Source organism: Diabrotica undecimpunctata, chromosome 4 (genome assembly GCF_040954645.1).
Source record: "Diabrotica undecimpunctata isolate CICGRU chromosome 4, icDiaUnde3, whole genome shotgun sequence".
Classification (NCBI taxonomy): Eukaryota; Metazoa; Arthropoda; class Insecta; order Coleoptera; family Chrysomelidae; genus Diabrotica; species Diabrotica undecimpunctata.
The window spans coordinates 13,608,067-13,626,622 of NC_092806.1; the positions used below are offsets into that span (position 1 = coordinate 13,608,067).

The window sequence follows — 18,556 nt, forward strand, 5'->3', positions numbered from 1 at the left end:
CAAAAACTGGTGCACAGATTTAACATAAGAGCAGAAGAATCACTTCGGCGTTACTTTCACTACATATCTCCATTTTTTTATATGGAAAATCGAAAACACTTTCGAATCTTATATGACAAGCGTTGTCAGCTGTCATAATAAAAATACAAGTTGATATTATTGTTAAGGCCGCCTACGTAGATACTCAAAATCGTCCCAAAAGTAAAAAAATCGTTCCAAAACTGAAAAAAATCGTCCAGAAAATAGTTGCTTTCGGTACGATTTGTGTGAAGTGAAACTTTAGATTTTATAAACTACTAGACTGATCCAGCGAACTTCCTGCCACCTTAGAATTAAACAATATGTCGATGTTATATAACTAAAGATTAATAAAAAACCAAAGTAAAATACCTACTACAAAATATTATATAGATATAATATAATATCATACAAATAATAAGAAAAAAGAATCAATTTAATGCTGTCTAATAAACAACATTTTGGTTTTTTTTTGCGGTGCGTAAATATACAAAAATGATTTGATTGGATTGATTAAGGTTGAAATGTCAGTTGGTAGTTAAGATTTCTTTCCTAGGTGGCGCTAGGAGTTATCGTCTCGGACAAACTGTGTTTCCGTGTGACGTGTCATCTTAGATTAGTGCGTTTTATTAGATTAGATACTGAAAGTTTAGTTTTCGGGACGGATACAGAAAAAATATATTTTCTAGAAATTGGTAATTTGAATTTTTTTTAGAAAAAATTGATAGATAAAATTGACATGTAAATTTATTTAGCGTATATCACAATTAAACTATGTATTATTGTTCAAAATCTTCTGTTTCCGTTCCAAAGATTGGCAATCATTAAAACCATTCGTGCTTTCGAGACTGATGCTCTAAACAGATGGTTATTAACGGTATTTAACCATTTGCGTAGATTGTTTTAACAAGAAATATATTCTCTTTCTTTCATATTGATCTTCTTTCGCTTATCTTTCCTTGCATAATAAAAGATGATGTGTTTCTGGAGAGGATGTCTCCAAAATTGTAACGATTCAAAAAAATTTTAATTTAATTTAATTCAGAAAGCAGTAACTTTTATCCGACTCTGTATTGTACTTCATCTTTAAGTCTTTCTCTGCCAAATGTCTTCTTAAATACAATTAACCATAGAAATTCGAGTGTACTGTAAATTTAAGCATTGGATATGTTGTTTCATAGACGGATGCTGAAGATACCTTGGACAGTAAAAAAAACTAATGAGGAAGTACTAAGGAGGGTCAAAAAAGATAGAGAATTGCTTGAGACTGTTTAACACTGCAGAATGTCTTATCTGTGACATATAGTGAGAGGAAAGCGATATAGAATACTACAACTGATATGGTGCCTGAAGAAGAAGATCCCGTCTTTATCTGCAGATTTTCAGTTTTTTAGATTTTCAAGTGTTTCCTGTACTTCATGCTTGCTTATGTGAATTTCTTCGTTTATTGTAGTCTCTTTCAGAACAATTTCATCACTTTAGTATTATTGAAATATCTACGACAACTCATTTCCTTAATTGCATATATGCATCCTCGTGGAAAAATTACGTCTCTAAAAAAAATTTTGTAATAGTAATGTAATTATATTTATCAATTAGTCAATAACCATGACACTTTACAGTTAGTGTTTTGCTTTAATTGCTTTTAAATCACACGTGCATATTAATTTCTTTTTTTTTTATATTATTTTAGAAAACATTGGCAATGAACTGTTGGACCATTACGATGTACTCGATGAATTAAAAGAGTTAGTCAAGATCCTAAAAAAGCACATAACTGAAGCAGAAAACAAACTAAAGGAATTAGAAACAAATAACAATAAGGCAATTACCGAGATCATTAGATTGAATAGTACCGAACAAACAATGTTTACAGAATTAAAAGAAATAAAAGATTATTTAGATACTTTTAATATACCTGATATAAGTATCGATGGTGTACAGAATAATGTAAGTTATATAATATTTGATAGATTCTAACGTAGCAGATAGATATAAAGTTCAATAACAAAAAGAAAGCAACAAAATTAATTTTCTTGATTTAGTTAGTGTATAACAACAATTTTTTTTATGTTTTTATTATGTTTTTTTTATTAAACATAATAAAAATAGAAATAAATTTAGAAAAACTTGGAATATAGACACAGATAAACTAAAATCTAATACAGCACAATATAAAAGCAAGTTAAAACACGCGCAAGTATTAAATCTAGATAAACTTAATAACAGAAGAACTATTAAATGCAAGCTCAGAAGTGGCAACCGCTAACAGAAAACGAAAATACAAAATAAGTGTAGAATCACAAAACATGCTGAAACAAAGAAAAGATCTTCTGAGACAAAACAAAAGAGACACTGCAGAATTTAAGGAACTTAACCTTCGTCTTCCCAGGTGGGGTACAGCTGTACCCCAGATACACATTTTTTGTAATATTTTTGAAATTAGCGCCTGTTTCGTTTGGCTAATTTTATGTTGTGTCCATTAGGGTATTGCAAATAATATCCTATTCATAAAATCAGTAACGATGTTTCAAATTACAAACAAATAAATTATGATCTGCTTGGGGTACATTCATACCCTGCGTGGGAATCTGTGTCATCTGTATTATTGGTGGCTTTGCAAATTACTACGCGCATGTCGCAACCCTAAGAACAGAATATCGAACGAAATGCGATGGTCGATGGTTACACATATTTAGTTTCCCTGTCGCGTCGTAGCGGTAAGTACTAGTATATTTTTACTTCGATTTTGTTATATAACAGACCAGATATTATACTGCACTATAATCATACAAAAAGTGCAGTAGATACCACAGATAAGATGGTAAAGTAATACTCTGCTCGTAGGATATGCAACCGATGGCCAATGGCAGTGTTTGGCCAAATATTGGATATTTCTGGCCTGAACGCTTACATCTTATGGTGTATCAAGTACCCGGATTCATCTAGAGAAAAAGATGATAGAGGAATTTTTTACTAAATCTAGGAGAAGCTTTAGTAAAAGAAAATATTACCAGGCGATATAATGAGGGAGTACGATTGAGAAAGACGTTGAAGCAGTACATGCAAGATGTCGTTCCAGAGTTGGCGCTGGTGAAGATGCAAATGAAAGCAGCCTGTGAACGATCTTCAAGTGGACGTTGCTACTTATGTAGTCGAAATAAAGATCGTAAATCAAGGCAATTTTGTAAGCAGAGTAAAAATTTTGTATGTGTAGAACACCATATCAAGGAAGTAATTTGTACCCGATGCCAAGAAACTTAAGACTAGTTTTCGGTCCTAAGATTTATTTTTTATTGCTACAGTTCTTTTAATGAAATGATGAAAATTATTTTTTTGTTCTATATACCCTTTGATGTAATAAAAATGTGTTAATTTAAGATTTTATTTCATTTTCTTATAATAAAAATTAAATATACGCATTTTTTTCTCTGGGGTACAAATTGAACCCACATGGAACTCCACGTAATTTTACCGACGTGGGAAGACGAAGGTTAATCGAGTAATAAGAAAACAGATAAAAGGGGACATTAAAAAACATCAAGAAGATCGTATAGAACAAGTCATAGAGAAAAACCGAAGTCTCAAATGCACCAAACCGAAACTAGGAAATAAAAACATAATAACCATTAAAAATGAACAAGAACAACCAGAAAAAAGTAAATCTGATATAGCAAACTCAATTGAAAAGTTCTACGCTGATCTGTATCGTTTCAGAAATGATCCCCCTAACTCTTCAAAGCAGAACTTGAAAAAGCAGATAACAAATGTCAACTCAGAAGTGATGCCCGAAATAAGCCACGAAGAAATAGAAAGAGCAGTAAACGAAATAAAGCTCCTGGAAGCGATATAATCCTAGCAGAAATGCTGAAAGAAGGCGAAGAAGAAGCCATCATATATCTAAAAATAATATTTAATAAATGTCAGGCAACATACCCAGGTTAACAATTAAATTTTACGGATATCAATCAGTAGAACAAGCCAAATTTAGAAAAGGGTACTGCACCTGTGACCATCTATATACTTTGAAAATTCTAATAGAAAAGACTAACGAATGCAATCTCCCATTATGTCTGGCTTTTATAGATTATGAAAAAGCTTTTGATAGCGTAGAACTGTGGGCAATAGAAGTAGCATTAGTCAACAACCGGATCGACTTCAGGTACAGAATATTAATACATAATATTTACTAACAAGCTGAAATGATAGTGATCTTGGGTAATGGAATCGAAACAAGACCAGTAAAAATCAACCGAGGCGTAAGACAAGAAGACACAATATCTCCAAAATTATTTACAGCTGCCTTAGAAGATATCTTTAAGTCAATAGACTGGGAAAATAAGAGAATCACTATTAACGGAAGATACTTAAACCATTTTTGATACGCAGATGATGTAGTACTAATAGCCGACAAGTGGAATGCACTGAATACGATGATTGATGAGCTACACACAGAATCCGCAAAAAAAGAACTGAAAATTAATTTCAGCAAAACTAAACTAATGTCAAACCAAGATGACAAACCTATGATAAACATCCAAGAGACAGAGATAGAACCGTAGATGAATATACATATATGGGTCAAAATTTCAAGGTAAGCAAAGAAAATCAGACTACCGAAATAAGCAGACGTGTAAAAATGGGATGGGCAGCATTCGGAAGACTCTCGTACGTACTTAAAAATAAAAATATACCTCAGAGACTGCGAACCGAAGTTTTTAATTCCTGTATTCTACATGTACTTACATATGGATCTCAAACCTGGATATTCACTAAAATAAACATGGGGAAGATAAGAAAAAATTAGAGAGCTATGGAACGACCGATGCTGGGTATCTCACTCAAAGACCATAAATACATGCTGTCGAACAGGCAGCTAAACTGAAATAAAAATGGGCTGGACATAACGAACGTCTTAAGGATGGCCGATGGAATAAAGAAATCGGGAATTGGTGGCCATATTAAGCCAAAAGACCACGAGGAAGACCGCAAATGCGCTGGAGTGACGATATTAAAAGAACTAATTTTTAGGATAAACACTTAAGTTTTGTTAGAAATTACTTAAAACAGTTTGTTTCGGTTGTGTTTACGTTATTATAATAATAAAAGTTTAAAGAGAAATCAGATATACATTTTTTATTTTAAAAATGCAAGTACTCGGTTTGTCGGCCGGTGAGTATATATATATATATATATATATATATATATATATATATATATATATATATATATATATATATATATATATATATATATATATATATATATATATATATATATAATTTTTTACATGTTTTAGACTGATTCGGTGGAGAATATTTTAAGGGAACTTAATATTATGGAAAAAGATTTGGATAATTTAGTTGAAAAATACAATCTAATAAATGTCACTAAAAACATTACGAATATACCTCATAGTGTTGCAGAGGATCTCTCAATTTTAGAAAAAATAATTTCTGAGGTAAGTACCAGATATAGAATTAGTTTTTACATTATAGTGTATAATAATTATCCTGTATAATAGTATATAAAGACTTCTACGATGACATCTCTGGGGCACTGAAAGAAACACCAACACACTACACGATTATATGCGGCGACTTTAACGCAAAGATCGGTCTAAAGCAGGATGAACAGGAAACAGCACTAGGTAAATTTAGATCCAAAGGCAGAAACGAACGTGGACAAACACTACTAGAATTTCTATTACAACAAAATCTATCCCAAATGAATAGTCTCTTCTCTAAAAAAGATTACAGAAGATGGACGTGGAAAAGCCCAGATGGTAAGACCAAAAACGAGATAGACTACATAATTACTGACAAAAAATATATATTCGACGATGTCACAGTCCTTAATAGCTTTACCACAGGCAGCGATCATAGAATAGTAAGAGCCAAACTAAAATAAGACTTAATAACAGAAAGATCCAAAATGATTAGGAAGAAAGCCAACCCAATATGGAACGACCCAACGAATTTAAATGAATATCAAGGCAATATCAATAAAATCCTACAACAAAATAAATGCATGAATAATGAAAATGCCCTAAACGAAAATATCGTAGAAGCTATTCGAGAGGCTCAAGTAAAATGCTGCCCTAAAAGACGCCAAGACGAAAAAATAACCATTGAAACAAAGCAACTAATGGAAAATAGAAGAAAAATCAAAGGAAAAAAAAGCATTGTCGAAGAAGAACTGCGAAAAATAAACAAAGAAGTATCAAAAGCTATAAGAAAAGATTTAAGGAAATTTAAGAATGAAAAAGTCCAGCGAACTATAGAAGAGAATAAAAGTCTGAAAGTCCTGAGAAGACGACTAAACAATGGAAAATGCGAAATACACAAACTAAAGAACAAAGAAGGAGTCCCCACATCAAATAGAGAAGAACTACTACACATAGTTGAAGACTTCTATCAAGAACTATACACAAGCCAAAGAGAAGACCAACAAAAGAACTTGGAAGCCGCCGCATCACGCAAAATTGTCAACCAGGGTTCAGAGCTCATGCCAGAGATCACACTAAGCGAAATCCAGGACGCAATGAAAAAGATGAAAAACAACAAAGCGCCAGGAGAAGATGGAGTCATAATAGAAGCTATAAAGATGGGCGGACGTGCCCTTCTCAACCAAATAAAAATGTTATTTAACCTTTGTCTAACAGATTGTTGCATACCAAAAACATGGAGCAATGCAGTAACAATTTTACTACACAAGAAAGGAGACAAGGCGTCCCTAGAAAACTATAGGCCAATCAGCTTAATGAACCACATCTATAAAATGGCTTCCGCTCAAAATTCGAAACAAACGATCACCTACAAACAGTAAAAATCTTAATAGAAAAGTCGCTAGAATATAACAGACCACTGGTACTTATCTTCGTAGACTTTCACAAAGCCTTCGACACTGTGGAATTAGACAGCATTATAACTGCTCTGAACAATAGTAGAATAGATTACCGGCTCACAAAGCTAGTACAAACATTATACCAAAACGCCACAATGCGTGTAAAACTACATGATACCACCAGAGAAATTCATATCAAGCAAGGTGTGAGACAGGGCGACACTCTCTCACCTAAATTATTTATAGCGGTCCTCGAATTCGCCTTTAAAATGCTAGAGTGGGAAAATAGAGGAATAAAAATAGATGGAGAAATGCTCAATCATCTGCGTTTTGCCGACGACATAGTACTTATTACCGAAGATCTGGGTGAAGCACAACAAATGTTACAAGAATTAGAAAAGTATCTTCAACAATAGGTCTAAAAATGAACATCAGTAAGACCAAATTTATGACAAATTTCAACGACAAAGTGAGATAATACAATTTTTCAAAAAAATGGAGTTAATACAGTTTAGCTCTGAGGTACAGATATATAGGTATACAGATCCCGAGAACTTGCTCCCGAGAATGGCTTCCAGAGAAGAGAAAAAAGATTATTTAGAAAAAAAAATCGAGAAAATCACCCATGACAGGTTGAGCAAAAATATATAATCCACACGCACTAATAGATCTACCAAAAATTTGTTAAAAATGTTTATTAACGAAGGCAAAAAAATGTTATCATTTAAAAGGTGAATCAATTCCAAAAAACTTTTTATGTTTCACTAATTCGTACCGTTTTTTAGGACAGCAATCCCGAATGTACGAAAGAAATGGAGGAAGATTTAAAATCATTATTTAAAGAGTTGGCAACTTTAGTAGATTTTAAAAGTGTTTTGCAAGATATCGAAGAATTAAAAGAAATTTCTAATAATGTCAGGTTAGCAACAGATTTTTATATATCAAATAAAAATATATTTAAGTCAAAGACAAAAATGGACTTGGGTCCTCGACGCTGTTGCATGTAAACAGAAATAAATGTCAGCGGTGTTCGCTTGCGTAGGATCAAGAAGGTTTTTAGTCAATACCCAAAGATCGAGGAGGGGCCGATCAGTCAAGGTGAGGTGCGGTACGGAAGGATGACGGAAGCGATCTATCAAATAACTCTCCAAACCCACTAATCTGGAATATAAAATCATACAGCGGATTTCCTCCTTTTACAAACCAAGATTTTCTCATTGTCTTAGAATCTAGTAATATTCTGCAACAGACTCTAATGATATATCTTTTATTTTCCTTCCAGGATGGCACTCTAAAGAAATTTTTAGAATCATACAACAAAATCTTGCCACACCGCAACTTTCCTTAACTGTGGCGTCAATAATTACTATCTTCCAAAAAAAAATGACACCAATTATTGTGTCAGAGCCGAGACAGGAATTCTACTGAACCCAAAGTAGTACTCCGTCTCATCTCTTTAAGGTCCTCAATGTGCAAACTCTTAGTAAACATTATAAATTATCGATTATTATGCTAAATCAAAAATAACGAAATACTCATCCCTACTCAATCAGGTTTCAGACCCAGTAGAAATATCTTAGACAACTTAACTCTTCTTCAAACTTAACTTGCTACTGCATTCTTCTCGTCCAAACAAGAAGTTATGCAAATACCTTCGACACAACTTGAAGATCAATGATTTTTAAAAAGTTAAAATAAATCGGACTTTCAGGAAACATCCCAAACTTCATAAAAAACTTCCTCGCCAACAGTTCCCAATTTCAAGATATCTTCTATTTTCTTTTCTTGATTACGTTACTTCTTTTCGCTTTTTTTATGTATCTGTCTGAGAAAATATATAAATGTATTATGTAACTTTGCTTTTAATAAGTCAATTGTAATTTAGTTAATAAAAGTGCTATTGCTTTAATAGTTTTTTAAAAGTCCTTTGGGGAGTGACAACTCTTAAGGAACGTATTGAAACGTGTAGTTCGAAATTTTTAATGTAGTTCCAATTTTATAATTGTAATTAATTGCCATGCTATATTAATTACAAATTATTATATGGTTTTAAATATGTTAATCTCTAAAATTTCTAAATTTTTTAAATTTCTTTTAGTATAACAGCAGCAGAAGAGGTTAAATTCGTTAATGACCTATTACTCAAAGAAAAACAGGCTGAAGTCCTTGAAGAGCTTGCAAAAACATATGAAAGCTATGAAGAAGAATATAAATATATCATGGAAGAATTGAAATCCGAAAACTGTACAGATATAGAGCAGTGTATTACACAAGCCGAAGAGGACATTACAGAGTATACAGGCAGAAGCAACTGTATTTCTAATTTTTTAAATAATTGTTATGTGAAGAAACCTTCCGACGGAAATGTACTACATAAATGTGTGAAGAAACAAGGAGAGTGTTGGTTTTCGCCCATATAATTATTGTTTGATGTTATAATGTTTTATTTATCAATTTACTAGATTAATATTTAAATATTTCTGCATGATACAATTGTGTGCTGACAACCTAAACAAACCACTTAAAAATTTGTAAGCCCATATTAATACAGTGATGGAAGTTAACATGTATATTTTTTCGGAATAAATCACAATTGTTACTATAAATCATTTATTTTTAATTAAAATTGTAGTTTATTCAGACCCACATTATGCAAGTTAGTGAGGAATAAGTAAAGGGGAGAAAGAGATATAGTTTGCCAACTCACCTAATTCTAATAAAATCGATAACTTGTCAACTACCTTCTGATACTTCCAACGACCAAACACAAGCCACGGATGAGGTGTATGATATCCTAGAGCACTTTCAATCCATCTTCATTAAAACCGACTCCAAGGATATACCCGGGAATTATTCGTAATCAAGGAAATCCCATATCTACTGACCTACTGCCCCAATAAACATAATTACCCCGCACATAAAAATACGCCATGATTATATTATCAATCAATCAATAAAAAACTCCCAAACTCCAACTTAAATAAAAATCTGCCCGATATCAACCACTTAATTTTATACGGCAAATACCAAACCAACCCATATTCAGGATCCCATCGAATTACCTTCCACCTGTAACTTCTCACAGGACAGGACACCTACCGCACAAGTTCCAATTATTTAAGCTTAAGCTTCAATTAATCTATATAAGTATAGATTCTAGCATATTCCCATAGATGTTTGCTACCAGCACAAATTCTATCAAATTGTCAAAGCTAACGAGCTGTTCTTTACCTATCTTGAGTACCTTCATCCAAAAAAAAACTTCCAGGTCAGTCATTATCTGGTTATAACCTGAGTGTAAAGTAAACAGTACCTTGAATAGAACTCTTTTCGAACATGAAGTCGAATACATACCCAAAGTGTATTTAACACGGTCTACCAGATCTTCGCTGAAATGAAAATCTTAGTCAATAAAATGTGTCTTTACACCCTGAATAAAGTATATTGTACTTTCTAATCTCAATCATACAGACATATACCTATATCAAAGTTAAAAAAAGATATTAACTTAAAAGTGTTCACTAAATTCTTTATAGAGTTTAAAGTAGCGAATAGACAGACGTGGATCCGGTGGATTTGGTTACCACAATAGACGCGATTTATTTCTCGTCCGTTCAAGCCGTTCTCTGAAACAGTTCTCCCTTGTCTTCTATGTTCACTTCGATAATCAACTTCAAAAGCTTTGCTCTACTGCTTCCTTCTTAAATCATTGCCAAAATGTGAGGTTTTTTCCTTATTATAATGTATGTTACAATTATATGTTTTATTTATATTAAAATATAATACACGTATTATTCAATTACATTTTAAACATATAAATGTTATTAAAACAAGTTTTTCATTTTTAATTATATATTCAAAAGTTATTTAAACAAAGAAATTTATAATTATTTTTAACAAATACACTTCGCCGCAAGTTAGGCAACTTTCATTATAGTTCTTCTCAATTGTAGTAGTGTGTGTGTGTGTGTGTCTGGATAAAAAATAAAAACTAATTCCTTGCGTGTATATTAATATTTGGCGTTATAATTCAGTGGCATACATGTAAGGTTTAAATATAATAAAATAGTAATAAATAAAAATAAAATAATCCCTTTAATATGTATTAATATTATTTGGCATTATATTTCACTGGCATACACTTCAGGTTGAAAAGGCCTATTTTCTAGGCGTTTAATAGGTATACATATGTCTTTTTTTAATTATATTTTTTTTTATCAGAAAATCCTTAAAAATCATATAGTTTTATTAGTTTTGTTTAGAAAGTGTATTTTTATTCAATGGTGCGTGTGACATAATAATAAGACTTAAATGTCTCTGGTTATGACACAGACTATTTGTGACATCTTGAAGTTCGGTGATCACAAAAGACCATCGAGAAATTTGATCGAGAAAGACGTATAAAAAAATCTCTGAAAAAAATTTATTTTGTTATTGGATTAAGCAAAATGATTGAAAGATGAAAGATAATCTTGGCATTTGGCATGTTATATTGACATTTGACAGCCAATTTCAAAAATGTTAATTACAATGTCAACAAACTAATAATTCGCTATCTATATTTGCGTATTTACTATTTAAGTAAAACAAGTTAAAAAACAGTTGAAAACAAAGTAATTAAAAAATATTCAACAAATCCATTATTGAATGAGTTGAGGTTAACTCGTTGAAATTAACTAATTTTATAAATCCATGTTTGATACTCAAACACCAAAGAAATGGTTATGCACAGAGCTTTATTCACCTGGTTTATTCTATTAGTATTCTTTATACTTCTGTGTCTACGTTTAGAATCTCGTACACACTGGAATTGGTTCCTTATATTCCTTCCCTTATGGGTGTATGACCTTATCCTTTTCATTGATGCCCTGTTTAATATATTCATTAGATGCAAACAAGACACCATAAGAAACTTATTTAAAAACAAAAATATTCTTCTGCTGCTTGTAGTTATGTTGAAGGTTGCCACTCAGGTTTTACTGTGTTTGAAACTGGAATATGTATCTCTAAATCTCCAAGTATACCATGTGCTGTTACCACTTTGGATCTTACTACCTTTGCTGATTGTGGATATATCAATTACCCTGTTTAAGAGTACATATTACTAAATGGGTGAGTAAAACTCCATTTTATTTTTTAGGGTATTTTGATGAAGTCCTTAGAATAATGAATACCTGATAAAATTTTGTAAACCCAAGATTTTGTTGATAATTAGACCTGAAAAGATGGCATCTGAAGGGGAAGGAAGGAAGTTTGAGATAGTTTCCTGAATTGATTGTATTCAGTGGCTTTAAGACAAGTCACTGTAACAGAGTTAAATGCACAAAACGTTTGATGGTGTTCTACTACTGCCCATATTCTCTATACTTTATCAATGATTTCGTTGGTGATATGTGTACACTGTTTTAAAAGATAGAAAACTGTTTTCATTAATAACTTTACGGAATGAATATAAGTGTATGTACTGCAGATCTATAAGAGTAGTACATGGCTTGAGTAGGTTTTCTAGTAGCAGTTTTGTAAAAAACACAATCCTAGGATACATGTTATGTTATTTTACTTACAACCTCCCCAGGTTTTCACTCGACATATGATTAGAACTGTTATTTTTGGATAATTTTGTGTACTTATGAATTGGGTTTAGGATAGCAACTTTTATACCAGAATATCTGGCAAATTAAAATCTGCAATGTTTTTGTGGAGCTTTTTGTAGGTCTTTCTCTAACATTTGTTGTTGTTGTCTCTATCATCTGAAATTATAGCACAAAAGTTGTTGTCATAGTAAGTAGCTTCTAAATCGTGGTTTTCACCAATTTAATTTTTTTTGTGTAAGTTTTGTTTTTCAATCCAATACTTCTATTCGGACTACAATCTACTTTTATTGTATGTTATATAGAGCTTTGTAAAATAGCTGATAAAAATTCTAAATATACTGGTACTGATGAATCGCATTGATAGTTCAATACAATAAAATACATGATTATATATAAGAAATCTACGGAGTTTGAAGTATTAATTAATTAATTAATGAGTTTTTAGATCAAATTGAAATAAGTGGAGGAAATATTTGCAACTAATGAATGAAGAAAAGATGTCTGAAAGGTATATTTTGTGAAAGGTATATCTGGATTATCAAACCATGGATTTTGCTGCCTTATGAAAGACGATAAATTACTAAGCAGAGAAATGTTGGGACTAATTGTGGTCTCTTATCAATAATGTGTAATGAAACATAAATCAATAATTACGAGGTGATGTTTTTTGTTTTATTCTTTTTATTTAAATATATATACAAACAATTAATACTATAAAAATGTAAAATTAATAAATATATATTTTTATATTTGGTTTCCTTTTTTCAATTGTACCATAAATGAAAATGTCAGCACTACATTATATTCACAACTAAGAAAAAGCAAGCGAAATGTATGACCACTACATGATTATCCTTCCAATGAAATATTCGCTGACCTACAGATTGAATAGCAGTAGAAAATAGTGTAGGGTTCTTAAAAAGTGTTCCAATCATCTGAACTAAAACAATGTGGTCAAATAAGGTAAGTACTAAATTATTCCACTAAACTACTGGACATATTAAAACTGGCCTTTACAGATGAGGAGCTGTTCATGTATAACTGTTTAGGTCCAATTCCTTTTTTTTTATATAAACAACAACATCGACCAGATATGTGTATTGGATGATGTAGAATAGACATTCGCACAGTATACTAATTGCTAACATTATTCTGCAAATTCCACATCGCATCTTTCAGTGCTTTTTAATTAATGTGTTAATTTTGTTTAGCAAAATCCACAGGTAGGAAACATGGCACTAGAGAGGATTTCACTTTTGTGCCAATTCTTTTTTGTCACGCTCCTGGTATCGATTGTTTAACCCTTAAACAACTACGTAGGGTTCTTTTGGGACCCCAGAACCATATTTTTCAACTTCCAGTTGAATAATGGCCAATTGTATGCTTGATATCTCATATAGCGAGTTTTTAAGTTTTTTACACAACTTCCTTCCTTTAATACCTTCCATCAAGTTTCAATAAACCAATGAAAACTGAATTTTGATCAGTGGATCTCTACTGACCAAAATGGCTTGAAATAAACTACTTACTGAAGAAGAGATTGACGCCTTGTTGCAAAGTGAGAATTTTTGGGTTGGCGGGGCCAGGGGGAACTGTGATTTAAATTTTTAGAGAAATAATTTAGTAAATTTGAAATAATTTAATCTATTCTTCGACTAAAGGTACAAAAAATAGTGCATATTATGTCTATGGTTGTCGTAAATAAATTAAACCGGGTTATTTTTTCTATGCACACAAGATAAAATTTCACTGAACAGCACTGGTTCTGTGCGAACGAGATGCGCGTACTTATCTTGACAAGCAGAGTGGGTATTCTGATTGTTTATTATTCTGTGCTAAAACTCTCAAAGAGAATATTGTGACAGTCCTGACATTGTTTCCAGTCCAATTCAAGTGAGAATACTTACGATGAGGGAGTGAATTTTCGAATAAGGAAAATTGTAGCATTTTTAAATTCTTTGATATGTATGAAATCACCCCGTATATGTTAAAACACCGAAAAAGTATTTCAATCCTTTTTGCGTCGCCGAGTTGATAATAAACACATTTTAGAGTTTGTTTATATAACACAGATGGTTAATTCCTCGGCATTCTTTTGATCGAGAGCCGCTTTTAGGATATTTTGCGTGTTAAACAAATATTCCCGTTTATGTGCTTTGTTTATACCAAGTTGGGTGAACGTATTTTAAAGATAATTACATTACTCTCGCTGAGGTCGCTGTTAGGGGCAGTTGGCTTCAGCGTTGGTCCAAATTTTACGTCAAATTTGTAATGTTTTCTAGTTTTTTGTCCCTTTTCATGGAAAATGTATAACAGTGTTAAGTTAAATGTATAGTTACAGTGAGTTATCATCTTTTTCAGCTTAAATTAGTTAAATGATAATCCTGGAAAAAAAAATAAGACTGTTTTACTAGATCTCTTTATTTGACAGTTGTAAACAGAGCATCCAATCACTAAATATAGAACCATATCACAATATATGACTAGATGGTAACCATTACCAATGTCAAATAGTACATTATTACAGTTCAACAGGAAGTCAGTACAAAAAATATTCACACATAAGTACTTCAAAAATAAGTACCTGAAAAATTAGTCATTTTTAAATTATCTACTATAAATACCTTTATATAAAAATACAAATATCTTGACAAAACTCTGTCTAGTAAGTAGACCTACATATGCAGCACCATATAGAGAGCGTTCCTAGCTTGTGTTCCTTCAGGTACAATATTTTGTCAAATTTCTAATATCTATGACCTATTGTTTAGAAAAAAACGTTTAAAAGCTGTATGTCACATAACAATAAGTAGGGTTTAACTAATTTTAAAAATGTTATATCAGCATCAGGAAATTATAATGTAACACAATTATCAACTTTTTTTTCTCTGGCGTACTATTTTTTTAACGAAAATCTTAAAAACATTTTAGGAACTTCTCTTTCTTTGTTCTTATTTCTGTAATTTGTTCAATAGTTTCTTTGATTTGCGCATTTTGGTTTTCTTTGCGACTCTTGGTTATAGTATTTATTTTATCCTTGTTCTATCATGTCTTCAAAATCGTAGTTTTCGTTTACTGTTATTTTACTGTGGAGAAATTCTCACATCCATAAGGTTTCCATTCTAAAATTTTCTTGGCCCATCTTTCATCTCTGACTCTGACAATATGGCTTGCTTGCCACTTTCATTTCAGCATTATAATTTTTTTGAACTGCCCATATTAGTCTTATTCTCCTGTTTAACTCAGTTGTTTAGTTGTCCTTCCTAATTCAATCTTGTGGCCCAGAGTGACTTGTTTAATTTGTGTGCTATATTCTACAATTTTTTGGAAAATACAAAGTTGGTCATATATATGAATTCCCCTCGGAAATTTCCGATGCAACATCTAAAGGAACCAAAAGAATTTACAATCACTAGAGATTTTTATAATGTAAATAAATACCGGGCTCTGAGACTTCTTATGTTCCTTTTGATACTTTTTTTGTTAATTTACTAAAAAAGAAATATACACTGCAAGTGATTGAGATTAAAGAATATAAAAAGGCGGACGATACCTTTATATCTCTTGTAATCTACATTTCATTACATTATTAGTCATAATTCGACTACACACACTGACCTACGGCTACAATCGATACGTCTCTGATGGAACACAATTTAGGAAGTATTCCGCTATAACTGAACCTATCAATTAGCTGTCTTCAGTCTATAGCATTTGCCACAAAACATATTGCCTAACTATTAAATGGTGAGATCTTCCCAATCTTCTTTCTCTCTGGGAGTGAGCAGTATTCGGAGATCTGATAATCTAGATAGTTGTTCATATATTCTCGGTGCCAACGGGTTATTTGTTAGGTCTACTGATTCCAACGATGGTGCATCTTTTAAACAATCTACATCTAAATCTGCAACAAAAAATTTACGATTAAGATTATTTCAAAATGTACATTACTTATTATACGAAACAACTAATAAAATCAAAGTTTTAGAAGTATTTAATCTTTTCATTTAATTCGCCTCTTTTATTTTTCTTACTTAATTTATTTATTTTATTATTTATGTAAAGGTTAGGTAGGTAAAAACAAATTAGAAGTTAAGGGCATAGGCGCAAAATGTCGCCTGTCAAAATGTTCAATGCGTTTTAAATGTATTCATTTTTTTTTCGAATTCTGAGAAAACTAATAAGTATTTTTGAAAAATTTAAACGCAGAATGAAAGACTGCCGAAAGTCCCTTAAAATAACCAAAAAGTTTTGAATGAGATATTTGAAATTAAAAGTCACACTAAATTTTCTCTTCCTTTCACCCTTGTAATTATTTTAGTATTTACTATCAAAATGTTCAGGGTGTTCAAAAAAGTTTTCCACGCTTCTTTGTAATTCTGTTGTAAACAACTATCATGTGCTAATGTTGACTGAAACGAATCTTAAGGCTGATAAATCTAATGAACTCTTGTAAATTACAGGATTTTAAGGAAAGATCACTCATTTAAATCATGAGTTTCAATGTCATCTTGATGTATAATGTTTTGTGGGACTATTTTTCTCGCCTGTATCATTATTTTTGTTTTTTCTGTGTTAATTTCCAGAGCTAGTCTTTTTGTTTGCGTTTTTAACTCTGTGTATGTTTCCTATGCTCCTGTTGATGTTGTACTCATAATATTAATATAATCGGCATAAGCGGCCAGTTGAACCGTTTGAATGGTCAGTAGGTTTCCTCGTCCAGTTTGCATTTGCCTAACCGCATACTCCAGTGCCAGGTTAAACAAAGTTTTAGTGCCTGTTAAATTTTAAAAAAGTCTGTCCGTTGGTTTTGTATTCGTACAAATGCCTGAGGTTCATTCATTGTGGCTTTAATGAGTACAATTAGCTTGTGTGGTATTGCCAGTTCAGCCAATATATTGTAGAGTTTGTTCCTTTCGACTAAGTCGTATGCCTGTTTGAAGTCTATAAACATGTTGTGAACATCAATGTCATGTTCCCATGATTTATTCAAGATCTATTTGACTGTAAATATTTGATCCAGTGTCGATCTTCCCAGTCGGAAGCCCGTCTGATACTCTCCAATAATATTTTCTGCTAGTGGTTGGAGCCGCTGGTTATAATATACGTGAGGACTTTATATGCTGTACATACTAGAAAAATTCCACAGTAGTTTTTGCACTGGAGTTTGTCTCCTTTTTTATAGATCGGGCATGCTATACTTTTCTTCCAGTCATCGGGTATTTTCTCTTCTTCCCATATGTCTTTGATGTTTCAAATTATAATTTGAAATTTCGTTGTTTTTGAAATTTTTCTTCCATTTTTTCTATTTGTCCATTTTCATAGGCTCTCTTTTTATTTCTACATATCTTGTCTGCTTTCCATCTTGCGACTTCAAATGATGTTCGTCTTTTCCGTGTTCTTCTTGTTATATACATTTTGTATGCTTCATTTCTTTCCTCTATTGCTTGTCTGTACTCGTCATCGAGCCATGCTCCTCTTCTCGCCTTTTTTTGTTTCCCAGGGTAGACGTTGCCGCTGTCAGTACTGCTGTCAGTACTGCTGTTTTGATATTATTCCATTTCCCCTCTATGGAGTGCAGTTCTAGCGTCCTTAACTCTTTTGCGACTTCTTCTTCGAGCTTCTCTTTACATTCCTAAATCTTCAATTTTCCAGGTCCAGTTTGTTTATTCTTTGTTGTCTTTCGTTCCTTTCTTTGTTAACTCTGCATCTAAATTTGATTTGGAGTAAAAGATGGTCTGATCCACAGCATGCTCCTCGTCGTGTTCTCACCTCTGAGATACTACTGGTTGCCCTTTTATCTATCAGCACATGGTCGATTTGATTAGTTGTGGTTACATCTGGTGAAATCCATGTCATTTTGTGTATGCCTTTATGTGGGGAGCATGCGGAACTTATAACCATGTTTATACTGGTGGCAAAATTTATCAAAAACTCCCCATTCTTGCTTGTTTCATTGTGCAGTGGGTGTTTTTCTGTTGTGCCATAGAACTTCGGCTCCTTGCCTATTTTAGCATTCGTATCACCCATTATAATCTTGATATCATTTTTGGACGCATTGTCATATACTATCTCCAGCTGTTGGTAGAACCTTTTCT

The 18,556-nt window shown here is 32.2% G+C and overlaps 2 protein-coding genes across 4 annotated transcripts in view; one reads left to right on the plus strand and one right to left on the minus strand.

Moving 5' to 3' along the window:
* The window catches only part of LOC140439197 (uncharacterized), a 78,807-nt gene extending 65,595 nt beyond the window's left edge, over positions 1 to 13,212 (plus strand). Inside the window, exons 2-6 of the mRNA XM_072528946.1 lie at positions 1,712 to 1,968; positions 5,318 to 5,479; positions 7,650 to 7,783; positions 8,963 to 10,908; positions 12,904 to 13,212. Coding sequence (XP_072385047.1) covers positions 1,712 to 1,968; positions 5,318 to 5,479; positions 7,650 to 7,783; positions 8,963 to 9,284 — 875 coding nt within the window. The 3' untranslated portion in view covers positions 9,285 to 10,908; positions 12,904 to 13,212. The remainder of the gene's footprint in view (positions 1 to 1,711; positions 1,969 to 5,317; positions 5,480 to 7,649; positions 7,784 to 8,962; positions 10,909 to 12,903) is intronic.
* A 1,648-nt stretch (positions 13,213 to 14,860) lies between these two features.
* Sclp (leucine rich repeat containing protein 20 sclp) overlaps positions 14,861 to 18,556 on the minus strand; it is a 29,036-nt gene continuing 25,340 nt past the window's right edge. For all 3 annotated transcript variants that reach the window (XM_072528947.1, XM_072528948.1, XM_072528949.1), the window contains one exon: positions 14,861 to 16,362. In XM_072528947.1, the coding sequence (XP_072385048.1) occupies positions 16,199 to 16,362 (164 nt within the window). In that variant the 3' untranslated portion in view covers positions 14,861 to 16,198. The remainder of the gene's footprint in view (positions 16,363 to 18,556) is intronic.